At 34.6% G+C, this 20,756-nt stretch overlaps 3 protein-coding genes and 1 long non-coding RNA gene across 4 annotated transcripts; 1 reads left to right on the top strand and 3 right to left on the bottom strand.

Annotated features, from left to right (window-relative positions):
- Nucleotides 1–389: 389 nt before the first annotated feature.
- Nucleotides 390–2,740, top strand: LOC126381630 (uncharacterized). The gene is made up of 3 exons (XM_050031082.1): nt 390–478; nt 1,041–2,016; nt 2,664–2,740. The coding sequence occupies exons 2-3, from the start codon at nt 1,323–1,325 to the stop codon at nt 2,738–2,740; spliced, it is 771 nt and encodes a 256-aa protein (XP_049887039.1). The 5' UTR covers nt 390–478; nt 1,041–1,322.
- Nucleotides 2,741–7,424: 4,684 nt separating this feature from the next.
- Nucleotides 7,425–8,499, bottom strand: LOC126381639 (uncharacterized). The gene is made up of 2 exons (XM_050031095.1): nt 8,078–8,499; nt 7,425–7,866 (listed from the first exon to the last, which is right to left on the bottom strand). The coding sequence occupies exon 2, from the start codon at nt 7,858–7,860 to the stop codon at nt 7,447–7,449; it is 414 nt and encodes a 137-aa protein (XP_049887052.1). The 5' UTR covers nt 7,861–7,866; nt 8,078–8,499; the 3' UTR covers nt 7,425–7,446.
- Nucleotides 8,500–9,417: 918 nt separating this feature from the next.
- LOC126381640 (uncharacterized) lies at nt 9,418–13,158 on the bottom strand. The gene is made up of 2 exons (XM_050031096.1): nt 9,745–13,158; nt 9,418–9,611 (listed from the first exon to the last, which is right to left on the bottom strand). Exon 1 carries the CDS (start codon nt 12,462–12,464, stop codon nt 10,215–10,217), a length of 2,250 nt encoding a protein of 749 aa, XP_049887053.1. The 5' UTR covers nt 12,465–13,158; the 3' UTR covers nt 9,418–9,611; nt 9,745–10,214.
- An 814-nt stretch (nt 13,159–13,972) lies between these two features.
- LOC126381641 (uncharacterized) lies at nt 13,973–15,215 on the bottom strand. The gene is made up of 5 exons (XR_007568909.1): nt 14,674–15,215; nt 14,486–14,567; nt 14,312–14,394; nt 14,149–14,219; nt 13,973–14,063 (listed from the first exon to the last, which is right to left on the bottom strand). It is a non-coding gene; the product is annotated as an uncharacterized LOC126381641 (long non-coding RNA).
- Nucleotides 15,216–20,756: the final 5,541 nt, after the last annotated feature.

The raw sequence follows: 20,756 nt of genomic DNA, 5'->3' as shown, positions 1-20,756 counted from the left end.
GAAAACCTCAAAAATTACGGAATGACGTTGTTATCTATAAAATCACGTCATAATTCAATTCCTCTTTTTAACATTGACGCTGTTGTTTTGCGAAAAATTACTTCGGATTTACCTACCGTGACAATTCCACAAACCGTGATTAACGAATATAAAAACTTAGTTTTAGCCGATCCTGACTTTCATAAAAAATCACCAATTGACATCATTTTAGCTGGTGACATTTTCCCTCACATTTATGACGGAAAAAAAATCATATTTAGTTCCGACATACCTGCAGCTTTGAGCAGTGTATTTGGTTATGTAATAACCGGGAGGTTAGCCGTGCAATCTCCGAGCGACAGTAATGTTGTGAGTAGTAGTATATTATTGGGCATTCTGCCCCACCTATCGTTCGCTCTGCTCACGACCGTTCGCTGCGCTCACTTAGGTGGGTGGAATGCCCAATAATATAAGATCAACATCGTAATGTGTATATAAGGTAAATTATACGACTCTTTTAATCATTATAATTTTAGCTATATCAGGTGACATTCATTGCGACTATGAAGTTTATTAAACAACCGGATTCGTTGCAAATTGACACTTTTTGTTTAAACACGCAAAACAAAAATATCCGTCATGGTAAACTATTACCTAATACAATCAGGTGTATAGTATGCGGACCTTCTAATTGCGGGAAAACAAATCTTGTTATTGGTCTTCTTTTGCATAAGGATGGGTTGCATTTTAAAAATGTTTACGTGTATTCAAAAACATTAGATCAACCTAAATACATATTTTTGGAAAAAGTCCTAGACATGGTGCCCAGTGTCTCATTTTCAAAATATAAGGATAGTGAAGAAGTTCTCAGCCCCCAGGATGCTAAACCAAATTCAATAATTATATTTGATGACGTAGCGTGTGAAAATCAGAATAACATGCGAGATTATTTTGCGATGGGTAGGCATCGAAACATAGATTCGTTTTATTTAAATCAAACTTACAGTAAGGTTCCAAAACAACTAGTACGAGACAATGCTAATTTGATTATTTTGTTTAAGCAAGATGAAATAAATATGAAACACGTTTATGATGAACACGTTAACACAGATATGTCCTGGAATGAGTTCCGTGAAATGTGTTCTAAAATATGGAGTGAACCATATAGTTATTTGGTGATCAATAAAGATTGTCAGAAAAATGAAGGATGTTATAGAAATAAATTTGACAGTTTCGTATTTTTTAATTGATCATATCATTTTTCTGATATATAATGCGATGTTACTTGGTAAATCGCGTTATTTTGCCTAAAGATTTAGCAGAAGCACAAACTTATTTTAATAATGGAAGCTTGTTTAAAACGCCAAATAGTCAATGCAGCAGAAGCTGTTAAAAAAAAGGTTAAGAAGTTGCGAAACATTGAAACCGAAAATGAAGAAGCTTTGAAATCTGTATTCAGACCTATAATAAATCCATTAAATAAAATTGCCAATAAACGCTCCCATAAATTGACAGAAAATGGGATTCGCAAAACAGAAAAGCCGAATTATGAAGATACTATCACGCAACCGTATACTGCAAGCTGTGAAAACGTTAATGAAGATGACTATGAAAACAATAATAGTGCCAGTGATAAGGACTACAATGAAAGAAGTAATGATAGTGATAATCATAGTATTGATCTAGAAAATAGTAGCGACTCGTTCAAAACAGTTGAATGGAACGATGATACAGAAGACAATTTGTCTTCATGGTCATTAACGCCTGAAGATTTTACAAATGTTCCATATGGTGTGAGGAATGAACGAGGAAAATTGATGCTTGGTACAATTCCAATCACTATAGGAGACAAGACCATTAAAATAGATGGAAACCGATATACTACTACTCCAGGATTAATTGAACTATTATATAAAAAAAATCCAGATTTGTCTTCGGTTACAGAAGACGATAAAAAAATATATAAGTCACTGCTTTTGATTTCCAATGCTCACAGGCGCGATTACGATCCTAAAAAACCGATAAACGGCAATAAAGGTAGAAAGTATCTACAAATTATACAACCTCTTTTCAAGTTACCTAACAATACAACCCCAAACCTTAGTCCAATGCCAAAAGGAAAGGGCTTGTCAGTAATGAAGAAGTGGAATAAAAACGTAGATTACGTGTATTGGAATGATCCTAACGAATTGGTTGAAAGATTAAAGTTGTTGATTGCTTCTCAAGAGGCCGGCAATACAGGTTTAGATAATGAAATAATTTCTATTATAGAAGAACTCAAAGAAAGTGGTATTATAAACTAATAAAATACTTCACAAAATATTTATAGTTTCATTCGTAACTTAATAATTAAAAGAACCACACCTGTTTCAAAACCATGAATATTGATAAATTCGGACATCACGTTCATAAAAGAATGCGGCTGCCTGAATTATATGATTTAACTAAAACTATTACAAGAACAGATAACGGTGAGTTTAATTTACATTCGCAAAGATTAAGAGGTGTGGTGATACCTATTGAAGCAGACGATGTAGTCAATAAAGAATATGTGGATCAAACAATTCGTAATTTTTATACAAAAGAAGAAATAAAAAGTTATATTCAACAAAACAAGAAAGAAAATATATTTGAAATGCAACTAGCAATAAATCGTTTAAAAGCAACTATTATTGCATATATAGATCAGAAGTTGCAAAACCTTGATACACCTAAGTTAAATAAATCTACTCAACATGATAAAACAACAAATAGTGAATGAAATTCATAAGACAGCTCGAAAAAACTTCATACGTCGCTCCGTTATTCTAAAAGGAATAGACGACTTATGGCAAGCAGATTTGATAGACTTTAAAAACATAAAACCCTATAATAAAGGGTTTAGCTTTATTTTGGTCGTGATTGACTGTTTTTCTAAATATGCTTGGGTAGTGCCACTGAAAACTAAAAATAAATTAGATGTTACAAACGCTTTTCAAGAAGTATTGGAAAAAAGTAAGAGAACCCCTTGTAATTTGCAAACTGATATGGGTTCAGAGTTTTACAATGACAAGTTTTCAAATTTAATGCAAAGTTTGGATATCAACCATTACTCTTCATTTTCAATCAAAAAGGCATCAATTGTGGAGAGATTAATTAAAACTTTAAAAAATAATCTTTACAAATTATTTAGTTTAAATGGAAGTTATAATTGGATTGACAAATCATTAAACGTTGTAGTGAAAACATACAACAATACAAAGCATCGTACTACTAAATATAAACCAGTTGAAGTTAATCGTAATAATGCAGCTATGGTGAAAGAAAATATTCAGTCTAAGCTAAATAAACTGTCTTCGTTAACTAAGAATAAATTTAAAATTGGTGATTACGTACGTATAAGCAAATATAAAAGTAGCTTTCATAAGGGATACACCCCTAATTGGTCTACTGAAATATTTAAGATAAGAAAAGTGAATAAAACTGTCCCTGTAACATATTTAGTTGAAGACCAAAGAGAAATACCAATATCTGGGGCTTTTTATCAACAAGAACTTCAGAAAACATGTTACCCTGATGTGTATCTTATAGAAAAAGTAATTAAGAAACAAGGTAATAAATTGTATGTAAAATGGTTAGGACTTAGTGATAGTTATAATAGCTGGATTAACAATAAGGCTATTGTGCAATAAATCACTTTATATAAATATGATTTTCAATTTAAATCCATAACATTATAAAACAAGCAATGCAAGGCAGTGGACTTCTCAATAATTTAATAAACAATTTACCGTTCGAGTTACATTTACCTGGATATAATTACTGCGGTCCAGGAACCAAGTTAGAAAAACGTTTACTGCGTGGTGATAAAGGAGTAAACGGATTAGACGAAGCTTGTAAGGCTCACGACATATCATATTCAAAATATTCTGATTTGAAAAATCGACATAAGGCAGATTTACAATTACTTAACATGGCTAAACATCAACTGAAATCAAAAAAATCAAGCAAAGGTGAAAAACTTGCTTCATGGTTGGTTAGCAAAGTTATGAAGGCTAAATTAAAAACTGGAAGTGGATTAAAAAAATTTGGTTCTCTGGTTTCCAAGATTCGTAAACACGTAAAAAACAGTAACCCAAAAGATAACAAGACTATGATTAGATGTGCTTATCTCGCTGCGAAGAAACTTGTCTCTAAAAATCATAAAATTAGAGTGCCTCGCGTTTTGCCTTTGCCGAAGACAGGAGGAATTTTACCACTAGTTCCAATTTTTGCTGGATTATCGGCACTAGGCACTTTAGCCGGGGGTGCAGCGGGTATTGCTAAAACTCTTAATGAATACAAAGCTAGCCAACAGAGTTTACGAGAAACGGAACGTCACAATAGGGCAATGGAAATGAGAAAAATAGGGAAAGGTTTATTTGTTAGGCCGTACAAAAAAGGCAATGGATTATACATTAATCATGCAAAAAACTAATTAGTAAGCTACCTAATCGTGCACTTAGTAATGTGGATATTCTAAAACTCGCCATACATATACCTTATTTTCGAGGTGTGTATATGAAAGATCAATTACCTACAAAATCTAATCTTATTGAATGTGGTATTATAAATTTGGATAACTCTGAAAATAACGGAACACATTGGGTAGCTTATGTCAAAGTAAACAATTATTGCGAATACTTTGATAGTTATGGGGATTTAAAACCCCCGTTGGAATTTTTATACTATGTTCAGAACTGTGAATTATTTTATAACTATACAAGGTTTCAAGAATTCAATTCTGTTAAATGTGGCCATTTGTGTTTAGAATTCTTAATTAACTTTTGGTTTAAATAAATTATGTATAAAGTAAGGAAACATTTTTTTATTTTATCATTTGCACCATGTCTTTTACACTATCAATAACTGGGAACTCCGCTCTTCTATCTACATATTATACACCAACTTTACAATTAGAAGGCGAGTACGAATGTGCACTATTGTATTTAGCAACATTTAATTCTATTCCAAATATTGATAAAAGAAACAATAAATTATACTACGGTGAAAACAAAGTCATCGAAATACCTGAAGGTACCTATGAACTTCAAGATATAAATGATTATATAAGAACCAAAATTGACGTACCATTCAATCTGTCATGCAACAATAATACAATGACAACATCGTTATTTTGTTCTAAAGATATTAATTTTGAAAAACATGATTCTTTAGGCCATTTATTGGGATTTTCTAATCAGGTTCTAGAGGGAAATATATTACACACGTCTCACCTTCCCGTTAACATTTTACCGACGACTGTGGTGAGGGTTGAATGTGATATAGTGAGTGGATCATTTATAAACGGAAAACCAAGCCATATTATTTATGAATTTGCTCCTAACGCACCACCTGGTTACAGAATTATAGAAAGCCCTACAAAAATAATTTACTTTCCAGTAAATCAAAGTAATATAAGTTGTATTCACATAAGATTATTAGACGCATACAACAATTTAATTAATTTACGTGGGGAAGAAGTACAACTATATTTCCATCTAAAGAAAACATGATAATCTATAATAAAATGACGACTCCTTCAATTAAAAATACCAGTTATTCTCGAGGCATCAACAAAAGAACATCTAAGAAGTGTAATAATTTATCTGCTGAAAATATAAATTTCCTCAAACAAATTGGTTTGAAAAAATGAATATTTTAGATATATCATCTACACCTACTTACGACAACAGCATTGACGGTATTGAATTTCATTCTTATAAACCGTATGTGACAAGTTTCAACAGGAACGATGAAATACGCATCCCGATCAACCAGCAAGATTTATATGTTTTACCATCAGCCAGCACTCTATATCTAGAAGGAAAAGTGCTCGTCGGCAAGAGAGATTCGAAAGAAATAGCTTCGTCTGTTCAGTTTACAAACAATCCATTACTTTACTTTTTTCAAGATATTCGATATGAACTGAATGGTATCGAAATAGATAGAATAAAAAATGCTGGCGTAACCACTACTATAAAATCTTTATTATCTATGAATGAGTGTGAATCAAAAATGTCTAAAGTGTGGGGGTGGGATATTAATGGCACAAAAAATATAAATTCAGGTATTTTTTCTGCTTCTATTCCCCTCTGTAATATACTAGGGTTTGCAGAGGACTATAAGAAAATTATCATTAATTGCAGACACGAACTTATTTTGTTACGTAGTAATACTAATCTTAATGCATTAAAATTAAATACTGGAGAGATTGTTAACGATATTCAGATAAATAAAATAGTATGGCGTGTGCCACACGTGAAAGTTTCCGATAAAGAAAAAATTAATTTATTGAAACATTTAGAAAGGGATAGACCAGTCCAATTAGCTTTTAGAAATTGGAACCTTTATGAATATCCTACTTTACCAAAAACTACAAAACATACGTGGTCAATTAAAACTTCATCACAAATCGAAAAACCTAGATACGTCATAATTGGTTTGCAAACTAATAGAAAAAATAATGGTGACGCAGACATGTCTCGATTCGACCATTGCAATTTACGTGATGTTAAAGTATACCTAAATTCCACTTATTTCCCTTATGAAAATTTAAATGTCAATTTTTCAAACAATAATATAGCTTTATTATACGAACAATACGCGAGGTTTCAACAGTCTTATTATGGACGCCGAACAGAACCATTACTAAGTGCAAAAGAATTTAAAGAAATAGCTCCGTTATTTGTGATAGATTGTTCGAGACAGGTTGATAATTTGAAGTCTGGACCTGTAGTAAATGTGCGAGTGGAAATAGAAACCAATACCGAAATACCAGATCTAACTTCGGCATATTGCTTAATTTTGAACGATTGCATAGTTGAATATAAACCGCTCTGTGGGGTGGTTAAAAAAATATCATGAATTCGCAAACAATAATCGTTGATGTTCAAGGTTTTAAGGATCTTAGAAATAACTTCATAATAAAGGAGCTCGCTATAGCAACCAGTGATTATACGCAAACTTTTTTGATTAAACCTCCATACTCGTATAATACTCTAACAAGGGAAGAAAAAAAACAAGTTACATGGCTCGAAAAAAATCGTAAAATATATTGGAGTGAAGGATTTATAGATCATCGAGAATTCAAACGTATTATACAGCCTTATTTAGCAAATAAAAACATTCTTACTAAAGGATTAGAAAAAGTAAAGTGGATAAAAGAATTAGGCTCTAATTGCGAAGTGACCGATTTGAGTGAAAAAGAATGTCCTAACCTTTCTAAATTATATGATAAATATACGAAAAATGAAAAAAAATATAACTGTATAAACCATTCTAAATCATGTGCTTTGAAAAATGTATTGTGTATTAAAAAATGGTGTATAGAAAATAATAAATTTATTGTGTAATGAATGAAAAAATAGTTTTATTTTTACCTTTAATAAATTGCTTTAGAAGAAAAATAAATAAAAACACCAGAATAAATATAAAATATTTATTGCACTAGAAATGATAATTACACAACTTTTTTGATATGTTTGCGATAAGTGCTTCTGTCTGCGTTAACACTTCATCATAGGAATCCTTATGTACCACGTACTGGGCGCTCATTAAAATGTTTTCTTCAGGGTCCCCGTTGTCATGAGTAACTTGAGGACTGTTCTCTAGATCGACAACTTGGACTCTAATTAGTCGAGTGCCCGGGCTGTGGTGGTTTTGTGGCACGAAGGATGATGTGTCCTTATGACGTATTTTTTTTGAGACGCACTGCACGCTAACATTTCGCTTGGCAGGCTTCCTCTTCTTTGGTTCGCGGTGGAGTCTGGCCAACTCTGGATAATCTTCATCAAAGTTTGCCAGCGGGTCTTGCGCATGTTGTTCGAACATGTACGTGATGTCTTCAGATGACGTCGTCATGTTGATCTGTTAAACAAAAACATAAGATAAGAAAGACATATAAATACAAAAGAAAATAAAGTTTTTCTAAAATAAACACAATTTAGAACTATCTGTATATCTTCCTAGCGTTATTCCGTTTTTACAGGGTCTGCAGACTTATAATTTAGAATTAACGTCACAATACATAAAAAATACAAGTAATATAATAAAAAATAAAATAATAATATTGACTTACCAAGTAGATGCACTCGTGTCGTGTCTAACCTCTTCGAGTTTTAAAAATGAATGACGCACCTTGAAGGTATTAAAGTGTAGATTGCAAATAAAATGCAAAATACACAAAATGCACGATTTTTGCAAAATTTGCTAGAATGACGTATTGTGCTTACCAGTGATGTGTCGTTCCCGAGAATTTTCCCACTTAGGGAATGTACCCAGCAGTAAAAGACGGAAAATTTATGATAAAAAGAGCTTTATTACCTAACCTTTACGCAGATAACATTATAGAGCACAAAAAAGAACAATTTGAAAAAGAAAAACAGCCATTATTTTACTACTAAAAAGTTTTTGCAACGGAAACATTCCCACTTTGGGAACATTCCCGAGAACGGCACATCACTGATGCTAGCAGTTGCTACATTCTTATAAATTCGCTGACTTGATGAATGATGACATCAATGTAGGTCAAGTAATCAACAACCATAAACTCACGATCACGCTCGTAATCCCTAATAGAGTAGGCAGAGACACTAGTTGCTTGTCACTCGTGAAATTAGTCATGAGATTACTCGTATCCTTGAGACAACTTTCATAGGTAAGGAGGTAAAATTTCTTATGATAAAATAAAAAAAAACATTTATATTGAATATAATATTTTATTGTATAAAAAAATTAGAAAGTACTTATAAAACATTAAATAAGTATAGTAAATTTTGTTAGTAAACTTAAACTATGTTAGGAAATAAGTACAATGTACAATTATTGACACACTCAAAATAGGGGGTTCTGTAAGTAGAAGAGTTTTGGTTACAGAAGGTACAGCGCAAGGTTCAGTGTTGGGTCCATTGCACTTTATTACCTATGTTAACGACTTGGTTAACCTCATCAAAAACTGTGAGGTCTACCAGTTCGCTGATGATACATGTCTTATATCAGCTGACAAGGATCTAGATTTAGCCCTTAAAAATCTACAAATGGACTTTACACTGCTCACTAAATGGTCTCATGACGCTGGTCTCGCGCTCAATGCCGACAAAACAAAACTAATGTATATAAGCTCCAGCCAGAACAGGAAACAACAAAGCTTGCGCTTGATTGCTCATAATCATGCATGTCTGCATGCAGATATACCAAACTGCTCTTGCACGCCAGTGGAGGTAGTCAAAAAACAAAAATACCTTGGTTTAGTAATTGATGACCGCCTTAAGTGGACTGAGCACATTAATCTTGTAAGCGACAAATTACGAGCAATGCTGTCAAAGTTTACACTTGTTAAGAACAAAATTCCCTACCATATACTTTTGTACTTATATAAAGCCTTAGGAGAAACAATAATACATTATGGGTTGAGTAGCTATGGTAGAACGTGTAAGACACATCTTGATGCAATATACAGATTGCAATTAAGACTATTGAAAGCCATTGTGCCTCCTAAAATTAAAACGAAGCATAAGAACAATTACTTACACCTATTTCAGCACTGCAAAATCATGCCTATACACGACCAAATTAAATATACACTCCTCTCTGAAAACTTTTTTGACCTAAATCTGCAACATATTATTAAACCCATAATAAATACACGTAGTGCTTCAAAACTAACCTTAAAAATACCAAAATTTAACAACTTATATGGAAAACAATTACTAAAATATCAAGTACCAAAATTAATTAATGACTTACCTACTAACCTTAAAAATGAAATCACTGAACTTAACATTAAATACAAACTAAAGCACCATTTCTTAAATCAGGAAAAATATTAGAGAAGCCGCAAAAACCTCCTGTGTGTCGCGCTGTCCGGTAGTTACGTGTGACGCGCGGGGTGAAGCTGATGCAGCGAACTAGTTTTTGTGTACTTCGCTTGCAAGTGTATAAATTCCTACCTACATGTTCCAATTTATTGTACTATTTGTTCGAGCATGATATTATGTTGCAAATTGGAAGCGACGATGGTGAATGTCGGTGTACGGATAAACCAAAGTTGGTTTTTGTTGCACCGTCAATTGTAAAAAAATGTATTAAGTACTGTGCTTATTTTTAATAAATAAATAATAAATAATTCGTAACCAATTTTATACAAATTTAAGTTAATAATTATTAAGTAATTTATTATATTACTACTTATGATTATTTGAGATGGTCTTTAGGTTTTACTCATAATCTAGGTTTTTAAAAGTTAAAGCGTTTCCCCAAGCTCGGGTTCTAATTTTATCGGTACATATCGATCGTTTGTCATCGCTGTTAGATAATGCAACTTTATTTACGCTTTGTGTGAATATTTGATGTTTTATCGACTTGAACAAAATATTTTTTCTTTTAATTATTTCATTATCAAAGAGAACTTTTTCATAGTCTGTAATGGTTAAGTCACGTACTACTGAGGACTTTACGCCTTTAGCCTTTTTGATAACTTGATCACAATTTTTCACGCAATAAAGTTTTGAGCGTAAACCGACAAAGTCAGTAATAATCTTTCCTCCCATCTCATCTTTAAAAAGACCAGGAACTTTTTTGTTTTTAATAGGAAGGCACCATTGGTTTTGCTCGTCGTAATTACTTGTATCGAAATAACTATGAAAAGTACTTTTTATGTCCAGATAAAAATCTTTTGTATGTATTAAATACAAAAACGAGTCGGTATCCATATAGCACAATTGTACTCTATCTTTATAAAAGGGCTTGATGACATTATAGTGAAAGTGAAACATATGGGATTTTGATAACTCTAACACTGTAAACCCTATGTATATTGGTTTATCTAAAACAATCTGGTCGGGCTTCATTTGTATAGCAACTAAGTTCTCCGTGAACACTGAAACACTATGAAAATAAGGACTAGCTATCAATCGCTCCGCTTGGGTAGACTTTTTTGTTATATTGTTTTCATCCTTCCAACTATTAACTAATTGGACATTCACTCTATTTTCGGTATTTTCTAACGTTTTTCCAAATGTACTATTATTAAATAATTTAAATAGGTCCTGCTCAAATACGCTTGTTGCTTTTTTGCGTAACTCGGTATTTAAATCAATATATTGTTTTAAGTATGCGCTCTGTCTAAAGGTAATAACTCGATGGATTTTACGTAATATTAAACCATGCTCTATACACTTTTTTAGGTGTACGTAATGAATCACATATTTGTATTTATTATATAAGTTTGGAACGAGTTTTTTAGTTTTACCACCAGGAGGAATGCACTTTTCTGCACAAAATGGAAGATCGTTGTGGTATTGATGTAAATGGTCAGGATATAACAGATCTACTTCAAGTATGTAACCCCAGGCATTGTTGTCGGGTATACTTGAAACGTTAAAATCATTTAATTCGCTTTCAAGCAAAAACCTGAAATTCGCGTATGGTAAATATTGACACATACTGAAACCATAAAGATTATTACAATCCACATAAACGATATAAGACTCGGGTTGTGATTCATCGTATTCATTAATATATTTATTGTTAGCTTTAGCATAGCGATGCGAACACATACATAATCCACCTCGAATTCCGTCTTGAATCATTCGGGTAATTTCTATGTCAGATATAAGTTCAAGTTTGATTCCTGTTATTAATAACATAGCGTCAAACGATAGGCTTGGCGCTGAGATGTAAAAGGCAGGGTCGAGAGTGTAATGTCGCTTACAGGTCTTACGAAAATTCTGAAATATATCTGTTAACAGAAGAACATCCGATTTGAGATACAAGTCAGTATACTCTCCTAAACTAGTCAAACTAAATCGCGACCATACAGACATCGCGTGATTGTAATCATCATCGGAAATTGGATCATTATTTAATGAATTAAAAAAACAAGACTTCGATGGCAGTGCGGTTTCTTCGTAATTATCCCAACTTGACATATAATCATACGGATACACTCCCTTACGAGTCAATAATTTGAATTTTTCCTCTTCAGGAAAATGACGCCGAAGATAAACAAAATCCTCAGTTTTCATTGTTTTGGTTAGTTTGTCTAAACTCGTTCCTAAGAAATTAAAAGAATCTACGAAACGTAAATGTATGTACTCTTTTTCGTTGATAGGAACAAATTTAGAAAACGAGGTGTACTTTTCCTTCGTTTTAGGTATTATTGTTATTTTTCCAGGAACCTCTCCTAACTGCTTAATAAATAAATGGCAATCGTAGCCAGATAAATTATGGAAAAAGATCGGGATACATTTAGGAACTTTAAATTGTAAATTACAATGACGATGGGCTGCTCCGCGATACTTTCCAGTAATATGACAATGATCTCTAACTTTTTTCCCCCATAAAAAATTATTACAAATGTGGCAATATAAAGATTTTTCGAAATCACGAGCATCACTTTCAGTAAATTTCATTCCTCGATTCGTATTCAATAAAGTATTAATTTCCTTAGCATCATCCAAAAGCATATTTATGAATTTATTAACACAATCTCTACCACGATAAATTCTAAATTGGTTAAAATTAGGATCAATGGAAGACACAATATTATACGCAAACGCCGCGGGCACGTGACATTGCAATTTTGTTGTGTTAGCAGTATCACAGTCATTGTCTTGAATAGGTCGCAGAATTGTTTCGAAATCGGCATAGATAACAAACGGAATGTCTTGTTTTCTGTTGTAATTTTTAAATGTAATAAATGAACCCTCTTCTGGTAAAACAGTAACAGTTCCTTCGCATAAATGACTATTGATGCGTTCAACTGAGTGGAAAAATAACAAACAGTTTTCACAGTAATAAACTTTTTCGTGATGTTTAGTAATTTGGTTTCTAACAAGACGAGTCAAGTCTTTGATTAGACAAAAATGAGACGATGTATCGTTTTCTAGGAACAAAAGATGTACAACTTTACGTTTATCGTTCTTTATGGTCGACTCTGATTTGTATAACGGACCTGTTATTTCTTTACCATTTTTTAATCCATAAACAAAAATACTCAAACTAGGGTTATTTTTTTCAAATATAGAAATATCTGAGAAAGTGATCGGAAAATTTAAGTCTTTAATGTTTAGTACTTGTTGAAAATGGGGATACGATGATACCCGCTCTGGGTGCTTTTTTGAAGGATACAGAGCAGCGGTTACACACCATAAGAAACAAAAGTCATCCTTGTTTTGTATATTGAGGCATGCTTTTTTGTTTCTTATATATTTAGGCAAAGAGATAAAGCTGGAACCGCTTAAAGGCTGATATTTATTTATATTTATTTCAAGGTGTGAATTGCTTAAAAATGTCCAACCACTGTCTCTTTCTTCAAATTCCCCTACTTTATTCAACAGAAAAGAAACAACTTCGTTATAAAGATTATCAAAGTCAAAATTTAAGTGAATTGTAAAGTTCTTTGTAGCAAACGACTTTACTTCTTGTACGTCAGTTTTAGGCAAAAGAAAAGATAAAAAAAATTCGAAGTTAATTTTAACAGAAGTGTGAACTTGTAAGGCGTGATTTACAAGAGATCTAATTTGTTTACGAATGTTGTTTAAAAATAAAGAAGGTAAGTTTTTTGCTTCTTCATTAGATGCAATAATTCGATAACTTACTATACGTCCTTTAAAAGCGGATGTTATGATCTCTACGTTATCATAAAGCGGAGCAGTACAATTATTTTTGTGCTTACTGCTACGGAAATGTCCAGTCCACTGTCTTCCATTAACATTAACATTACACACAGAGCAGTAACCCATTTTAAATAAAATCGAAAATGGTTCAAAAAAAAAAGAACCTTCCTACCAAAATCTATAAAGACACTTTTGTGATATTGTTTTAATTATGAGACGAATTGAGTAAAACCTATAGACTATAAGGCGATCTAAATACTAATTAATATTATAACTTAACATAAACTGCTGGGCACAGGCTTTCTCTTAATCAGACAGAGAGAGAGATAAATTAAAAGTAGTTACATACAATTATTTGAAGCAGGAAATCAGGAGCTCTTCGACTGCGCGAGTAGCGTCGATGTGGAGAGTCCTTAAAGATGATTATAAGTTCAACCCGAGTATAATCTGTGAAACATGCATTTATATATTAATAAATAGGCAAATGTCGATAACCTAAACTAACTTTAATTATGACACTATTCAGACTTACCATTTAAGGGTCTACATCAACTCGTCATCTGGCTAGCTTCAAGTCGATAAAGAATGGTAGTCACCTCGTATCTGAAAGTTAGAATTAAATCAATATCTTCATCGTTTACCGGTTTTTTGAGCTAGATTAGGTGCGTATGAAAATAAATATTGTGCACTCTTACCTCGAGAGTGATCGTTGACTTTAATAGTACTTTCTTGAATTTTCACTCATGAATCGCAGCAAGAGAGCGATTCCCTTTTTGACCTGTAAATATTTCGTAATTTTATTAGTTCACTAACCATTTTTTTATAGTTTAAATAAGTATTTACTTAAGTATAATTTTGTTCTTACTCACTTTTTGTTGTAAGTTGTTGAAATAACTTCCTCTGTGTATCGGTGCAGATCGTGGATCTTCTACTTAATTTTTAATAAGTAGGCTGTAAGAAATTTAAAGTTATTAGCTCATAAGTTCATAATTATTGATTTATGAAAAAAATAACTGAATTACAGTACTTAGGTAAACTTATTTTAATTCAAACTCACCTTTTTGGTAAATCACAGTAATTCTGAAATATATCTTGAGGTTCAAACGTACGAGGGCTTCAACGGACGAAATATGTATGGTACCTAATTCTGAGTAAGTATTAGACACGTGTAATTAAAAGTATTACGTATTAAGTAGGTATGCTGGTATTGCTTTTTTGAATTGATGTTGCAATATTCCGTGAGCTATTTGTTCATCGAAAAAAGATGACTTTAAATATTTTTTGTCAATGCTCATCATTACGTCAACCTCACACGGGCGTTTCGTGAACGTTTGCACTCCGCGAACGTACATTTGACGCAAACGCGGCGCTCAGACCGCGAACCATATCGTTTTTCTAACGTATAGCACGAACGCTCGTGTGGGTCGACCAGTAATTGAATTAGGTTGCTTTTGCTTGCAGTTTTTATAATAGGTAGAGTTCATGTTAAATGGTTTTCAGTGCTTTATTCAATTTACGTTGCAGGTTTTCGTGAGCTGTAACATGGTATCCCAAATGAAATATTTTCGAAAAGGACGTATGTCAACGAATTAAATAGGCTTTAAGGCTTTTTAAATTACGATGTAACATTTTTGCTTAATTTTAGTTTTGGGGTATAAAACAGCGAAGTCTTTGGTAAAAATTATCAGAAGCAGATCAAGAACCTCCTCGCCGAAAAGAGTTGAGTAACCCCGCTCCTCAGTGAAGAGAGTTGAGCCCTGAGCGACACCAGCCACCGCTTACCAGCCCTGAGTCGACCCCGGCGCTGTGCAAGTGAACACTTCAAGCTAAAACAAGTTCCACTTCTGAGCACTATGTAAGTTCTCCATCACATAATTTTGGAGGTTTAACTTAGAAGTTCTGCTTCACCTATTAGTGTGGGGAGTACACATCACCCAAAGAATTTCTACAGTTACAGTGCAGTACATTACATTGATTTGATTTGATTTATTTTGTTTCAGGTCCGATTCAGAATTTGAAGTTATTCCGAAGCAGGGATCTACAAAGAAGACTCCTGTTGCACGCCAAATGAAGCGTTCGCGAGCCCCTCCGTCGATTTCGTCGATTGACCAGGAGAATACAAAGTGAGTATAATTAACCATGTGACATGTCAATATTTTTTTCAGCAGGTGGTGCATTGGCTTGATACCTTGATTTCTTCAACAGAAGTCACGGGTTCGATTCCCTGTCGAGTCAATTTACGATCCGGTTCATTACTTTACGTTCGAGAACGGTCCGTATCCCTCAGTTTAAAGGCTCCTGCTGTTCCTGCTGTTTATGGCCTCCGTGGTCCAGTGGTTGAGCGTTGGGCTCACGATCCGGAGGCCCCGGGTTCGAATCCCTGTGGGGACGTATCACAAGAATCACTTTGTTTTTATTTATGTTATCGTTATCTCTCGAACAAGTATACATTCCCTACATTCCATACATTCACCAATGTTTTAACTATTTATATTTATTATCAAATATGACAGCAAGTTGGTTTTTATTACTTTGTAACTCTAAAATATATTTTCTTTTTATTATAGGAAGAAAGCAAAGACACACGACATCTTCGGGCTAACTCACGGGCGCACGGTCGGCAATGAAGGAAGCGACAAGAGGATCGTATCGTACTTCGTGAACAAGGTGGCGAACGGGTCAGAGCGGCGTACAACTAGCTTGGATGGCGAATACGTGGTGGACTTGAAGATATACCATGCCAACGACGTGAACAACACTGATTCAAGAGAAGTCTGGCGCAAGGCTCTTCTACGAATCAAGCTGCAGACTCCGGATGACAGCGATGAGTGGAAGTTGTTACAGAAGCTAGTTACACGAATTGACAAAAACTTTGAAGATGAACCACGATTTTACTCTGACAAACATGTAGATTGAACACGATTGAACAAATAAAAGCATTACGCCTTACCTACCTTATTTTCTTTAATTACGCCTAACATCAATACTTACACACTCGTAAACTCGTAAATAAAAATTTTCTGATACTTAAGTACTTCAAATTAACATTGAATCACTTTGATTAGTTACTTTGATCACTTTGATTACAAACGCAGATTCGATTCTTATTCAAAGATTTAGCGAAGTTAAAATTCTGTTTATCACGATTACTTACACTTTTATCATGTTTACATTGTGTTAAACATCATCTTGCAGTGGGCAGTATTCACAACATCTATTGTAAGTACATACAAAATAGAATTATTAAAGCATGAACCTTGTTTAAACTTGTTGAGACTTGAACCTTGTTTCAACTTGTTAAAACATTTTTCAATAACTTACTTCTTTCACATTTTATTTTTGTTGTTATTCTTGATTTTGTTCTTGGTGTTGTCTTGTGATGGGTAATTAATGTGTTATTTTATATTATTGGGCATTCCACCCACCTAAGTGAGCGCAGCGAACGGTCGTGAGCAGAGCGAACGATAGGTGGGGCAGAATGCCCAATAATATACTACTACTATTTTATATAGCTACAAACCCATGTACTGACTGACTGACTGACTCACTGACATAATTGTTCTCCCAGAAGGAGCGTCGGGGGGTAAAAATAATGTATGAGAAAAGTGATCTGGATCTCCCGGTGAGTATGGGAAAACTTCCAGATCTTGGAAAACTGCTCCGCATCAGGGAGACACCCTACAGTCTGGCAAAACTATTATACCTGGATCAATTTTTTTTCCGCAAAACCTATTTAAATCTTGGTCAAATTCTATCGTGAGTAAAAAAAAATCAAAATGGCGGAAAAACAAGATGGCCGCCATACAAAATTTTATTTTTCCAGAAAATGTCTCGGGGCTAAAAATTATGTATGGGGGTGTGATCGGAACGTCTTGTTGAGTATGGAAATACTTCTCGATCTTCAAAAACTGCTCCGCATCAGGGAGACACCCTACGGCCTGGCAAAACTATCGCACCTGGAACGATTATTTTTTCACAGAACCTATTTAAATCTTGGTCAAATCCAATCGCCGGTAAAAAAAAAATCAAAATGGCGGAAAAACAAGATGGCCGCCATACAAAATTTTATTTTTCCAGAAAAATGTCTCGTGGGTAAAAACTGTGTATGGGGGTGTAATCGGAACGTATTGTTGAGTATGGAAATACTTCTTGATCTTGAAAACCTGCTCCGCATCAGGGAGACAACCTACGGCCTGGCAAACCTATCACATGTGGATCAATGTTTTTTTCGCACAATGTATTTAAATCTTGGTCAAATTTTATCGTCGTTGAAAAAAAATCAAAATGGCGCCAAAACAAGATGGCCGCCATACAAAATTTTGTTTTTTCAGAAAAATGTCTTAGAGGTAAAAAGAATGTATAGGGGTGTAATCGGAATGTAATGTTGAGTATGGAAGTACTTCTCGATCTTTGAAATCTGCTCTGCATCAGGGAGACACCCTACAGCCTGGCGAAACTATAAAACCTGGAGCAATTTTTCTTTCGCGAAACATATTTAAATCTTGGTCAAATCCAATCCCTGGTGAAAAAAAAACAAAATGGCGGAAAAACAAGATGGCCGCCATACAAAATTTTCGTTTTTCCTGAAAATGCCTCGAGGGTAAAAATGATGTATAGGGATGTGATCGGATCGTCATGTTGAGTATTTCAGTACTGCTCGATCTTGAAAAACTGCTCCGCATCAGGGAGACACCCTACGGCCTGGCAAAACTATAAAACCTAGAGCAATATTTTTTTCACGAAACCTATTTAAATCTTGGTCAAATTCAATCCCCGGTGAAAAAAAACCAAAATGGCGGAAAAACAAGATGGCCGCCATACGAAATTTTCGTTTTTCCAGAAAATGCCTCGGGGGTAAAAATGATGTATGAGGAATATGATCGAAACATCATGTTGAGTATGGAAATACTTTTCGATCTTCGAAAGCTGCTCCGCATCAGGGAGACACCCTACAGCCTGGCGAAACTATCGCACCTGGAACTTTTTTGTTTTCACGAAGCCTATTAAAGTCTTGGTCAAATTTTATCGCCAGTGAAAAAAAACAAAATGGCCGAAAAACAAGATGGCCGCCATACAAATTTTTGTTTTTCCAGAAAATGTCTCACGAGGTAAAAATGATGTATTGGGGTGTGATCGAAACGTCATCTTGGAAAACTGCTCCGCATCAGGGGTCACCCTACAGCCTGGCAAAACTATAGCACCTAGAACTTTTTTGATTTCACGAGACCTATTCAAGTCTTGGTCAAATTCTATCGCGGTAAAAAAATGGCGGGAAAACAAGATGGCCGCCATACATAGCTTCGAACTAATACAGGACACGCGAGCAGCTTGCTGCGAGCGAACCACGCGACATCTAGTATATATATATATATATATATTATATTATATAAAGCTACAAACCCACTGACTGACTGACTCACTGACTCACTGACAGGGTTGTTCTCCCAGAAGGAGCGCCGGGGGGTAAAAATGATGTATGGGGGGTGTGATCAAGATCTTCCGATGAGTATGGGAAAACTTCCAGATCTTGGAAAACTGCTCCGCATCAGGGAGAGACCCTACGGCCTGGCGCAACTATCGCACCTGGAACGATTCTTTTTTCACAGAACCTATTTAAATCTTGGTCAAATTTTATTGTGGGTGAAAAAAAAACAAAATGGCGGAAAAACAAGATGGCCGCCATACAAAATTTTGTTTTTTTTTTTTAAAATGCCTCGGGTGTAAAAATTATGTATGGGAGGTGTGATCGAAACGTCAAGTTGAGTATGGAAATACTTCTCGATCTTGAAAACCTGCTCCGCATCAGAGAGACACCCTACGGCCTGGAAAAACTATCACATCTGGATCAATTTTTTTTTCGCAAAACCTATTTAAATCTTGGTCAAATTCTATTGTGGGTGAAAAAAAATCAAAATGGCGGAAAATCAAGATGGCCGCCATACAAAATTTGATTTTTCCAGAAAATGTGTCGTGGGTAAAAACTGTGTATGGGGGTGTAATCGGAACGTATTGTTGAGTATGGAAATACTTCTCGACCTTGAAAACCTGCTCCGCATCAGGGAGACACCCTACGGCCTGACAAAACTATCGCACCTGGAACGATTGTTTTTTCACAAAACCTATTTAAATCTTGGTCAAATCTATTCTCTGGTGGTAAAATATCAAAATGGCGGAAAAACAAGATGGCCGCCATACAAATTTTTGTTTTTCCAGAAAATGTCTCAGAGGTAAAAATGATGTATTGGGGTGTGATCGGAACGTCATCTTGGAAAACTGCTGCGCATCAGGGAGACACCCTACGGCCTGGCAAAACTATAGCACCTAGAACTTTTTTGATTTCACGAGACCTATTTTAGTCTTGGTCAAATTCTATCGCGGTAAAAAAATGGCGGGAAAACAAGACACGCGAGCAGCTTGCTGCGTGCGAACCACGCGACATCTAGTTATTATTATTATTATTATATTATATATAGCTACAAACCCACTGACTGACTGACTGACATAGTTGTTCTCCCAGAAGGAGCGTCGGGGGGTAAAAATGATGTATAAGGGGTTTGATCAAGATCTTTCGGTGAGTATGGGAAAACTTCCAGATCTTGGAAAACTGCTCCGCATCAGGGAGACACCCTACGGCCTGGCAAAACTATCGCATCTGGAACTTTTCTGTTTTCACGAAACCTATTTAAATCTTGGTCAAATCCAATCCCCGGTGAAAAAAAACCAAAATGGCGGAAAAACAAGATGGCCGCCATACAAAATTTTCGTTTTTCCTGAAAATGCCTCGAGGGTAGAAATAATGTATAGGGATGTGATCGGATCGTCATGTTGAGTATTTCAATACTGCTCGATCTTGAAAAACTGCTCCGCTTCAGGGAGACACCCTACGGCCTGGTAAAACTATAAAACCTAGAGCAATTTTTCTTTCGCGAAACATATTTAAATCTTGGTCAAATCCAATCCCCGGTGAAAAAAAACCAAAATGGCGAAAGAACAAGATGGCCGCTATACAAAATTTTCGTTTTTCCCGAAAATGCCTCGGGGGTGAAAATGATGTATGAGGAATGTGATCGAAACATCATGTTGAGTATGGAAATACTTTTCGATCTTCGAAAGCTACTCCGCATCAGGGAGACACCCTAC

The sequence above is a fragment of the Pectinophora gossypiella genome, unplaced genomic scaffold, assembly GCF_024362695.1.
Source record: "Pectinophora gossypiella unplaced genomic scaffold, ilPecGoss1.1 Pgos_70, whole genome shotgun sequence".
Classification (NCBI taxonomy): Eukaryota; Metazoa; Arthropoda; class Insecta; order Lepidoptera; family Gelechiidae; genus Pectinophora; species Pectinophora gossypiella.
This window is presented reverse-complemented; position numbering and strand designations above follow the sequence as displayed.

What these genes read in the sequence shown, in the direction of transcription:
- LOC126381630 (XM_050031082.1), top strand. Translation starts at nt 1,323, where the DNA reads ATGGAAGCTTGTTTAAAACGCCAAATAGTCAATGCAGCAGAAGCTGTT. An exon ending in ACCGATAAACGGCAATAAAG is followed by an intron (nt 2,017 to 2,663) that starts GTAGAAAGTATC and finishes TTGCATATATAG; the next exon opens with ATCAGAAGTTGCAAAACCTT.
- LOC126381639 (XM_050031095.1), bottom strand. Translation starts at nt 7,860, where the DNA reads ATGACGACGTCATCTGAAGACATCACGTACATGTTCGAACAACATGCG.
- LOC126381640 (XM_050031096.1), bottom strand. Translation starts at nt 12,464, where the DNA reads ATGCTTTTGGATGATGCTAAGGAAATTAATACTTTATTGAATACGAAT.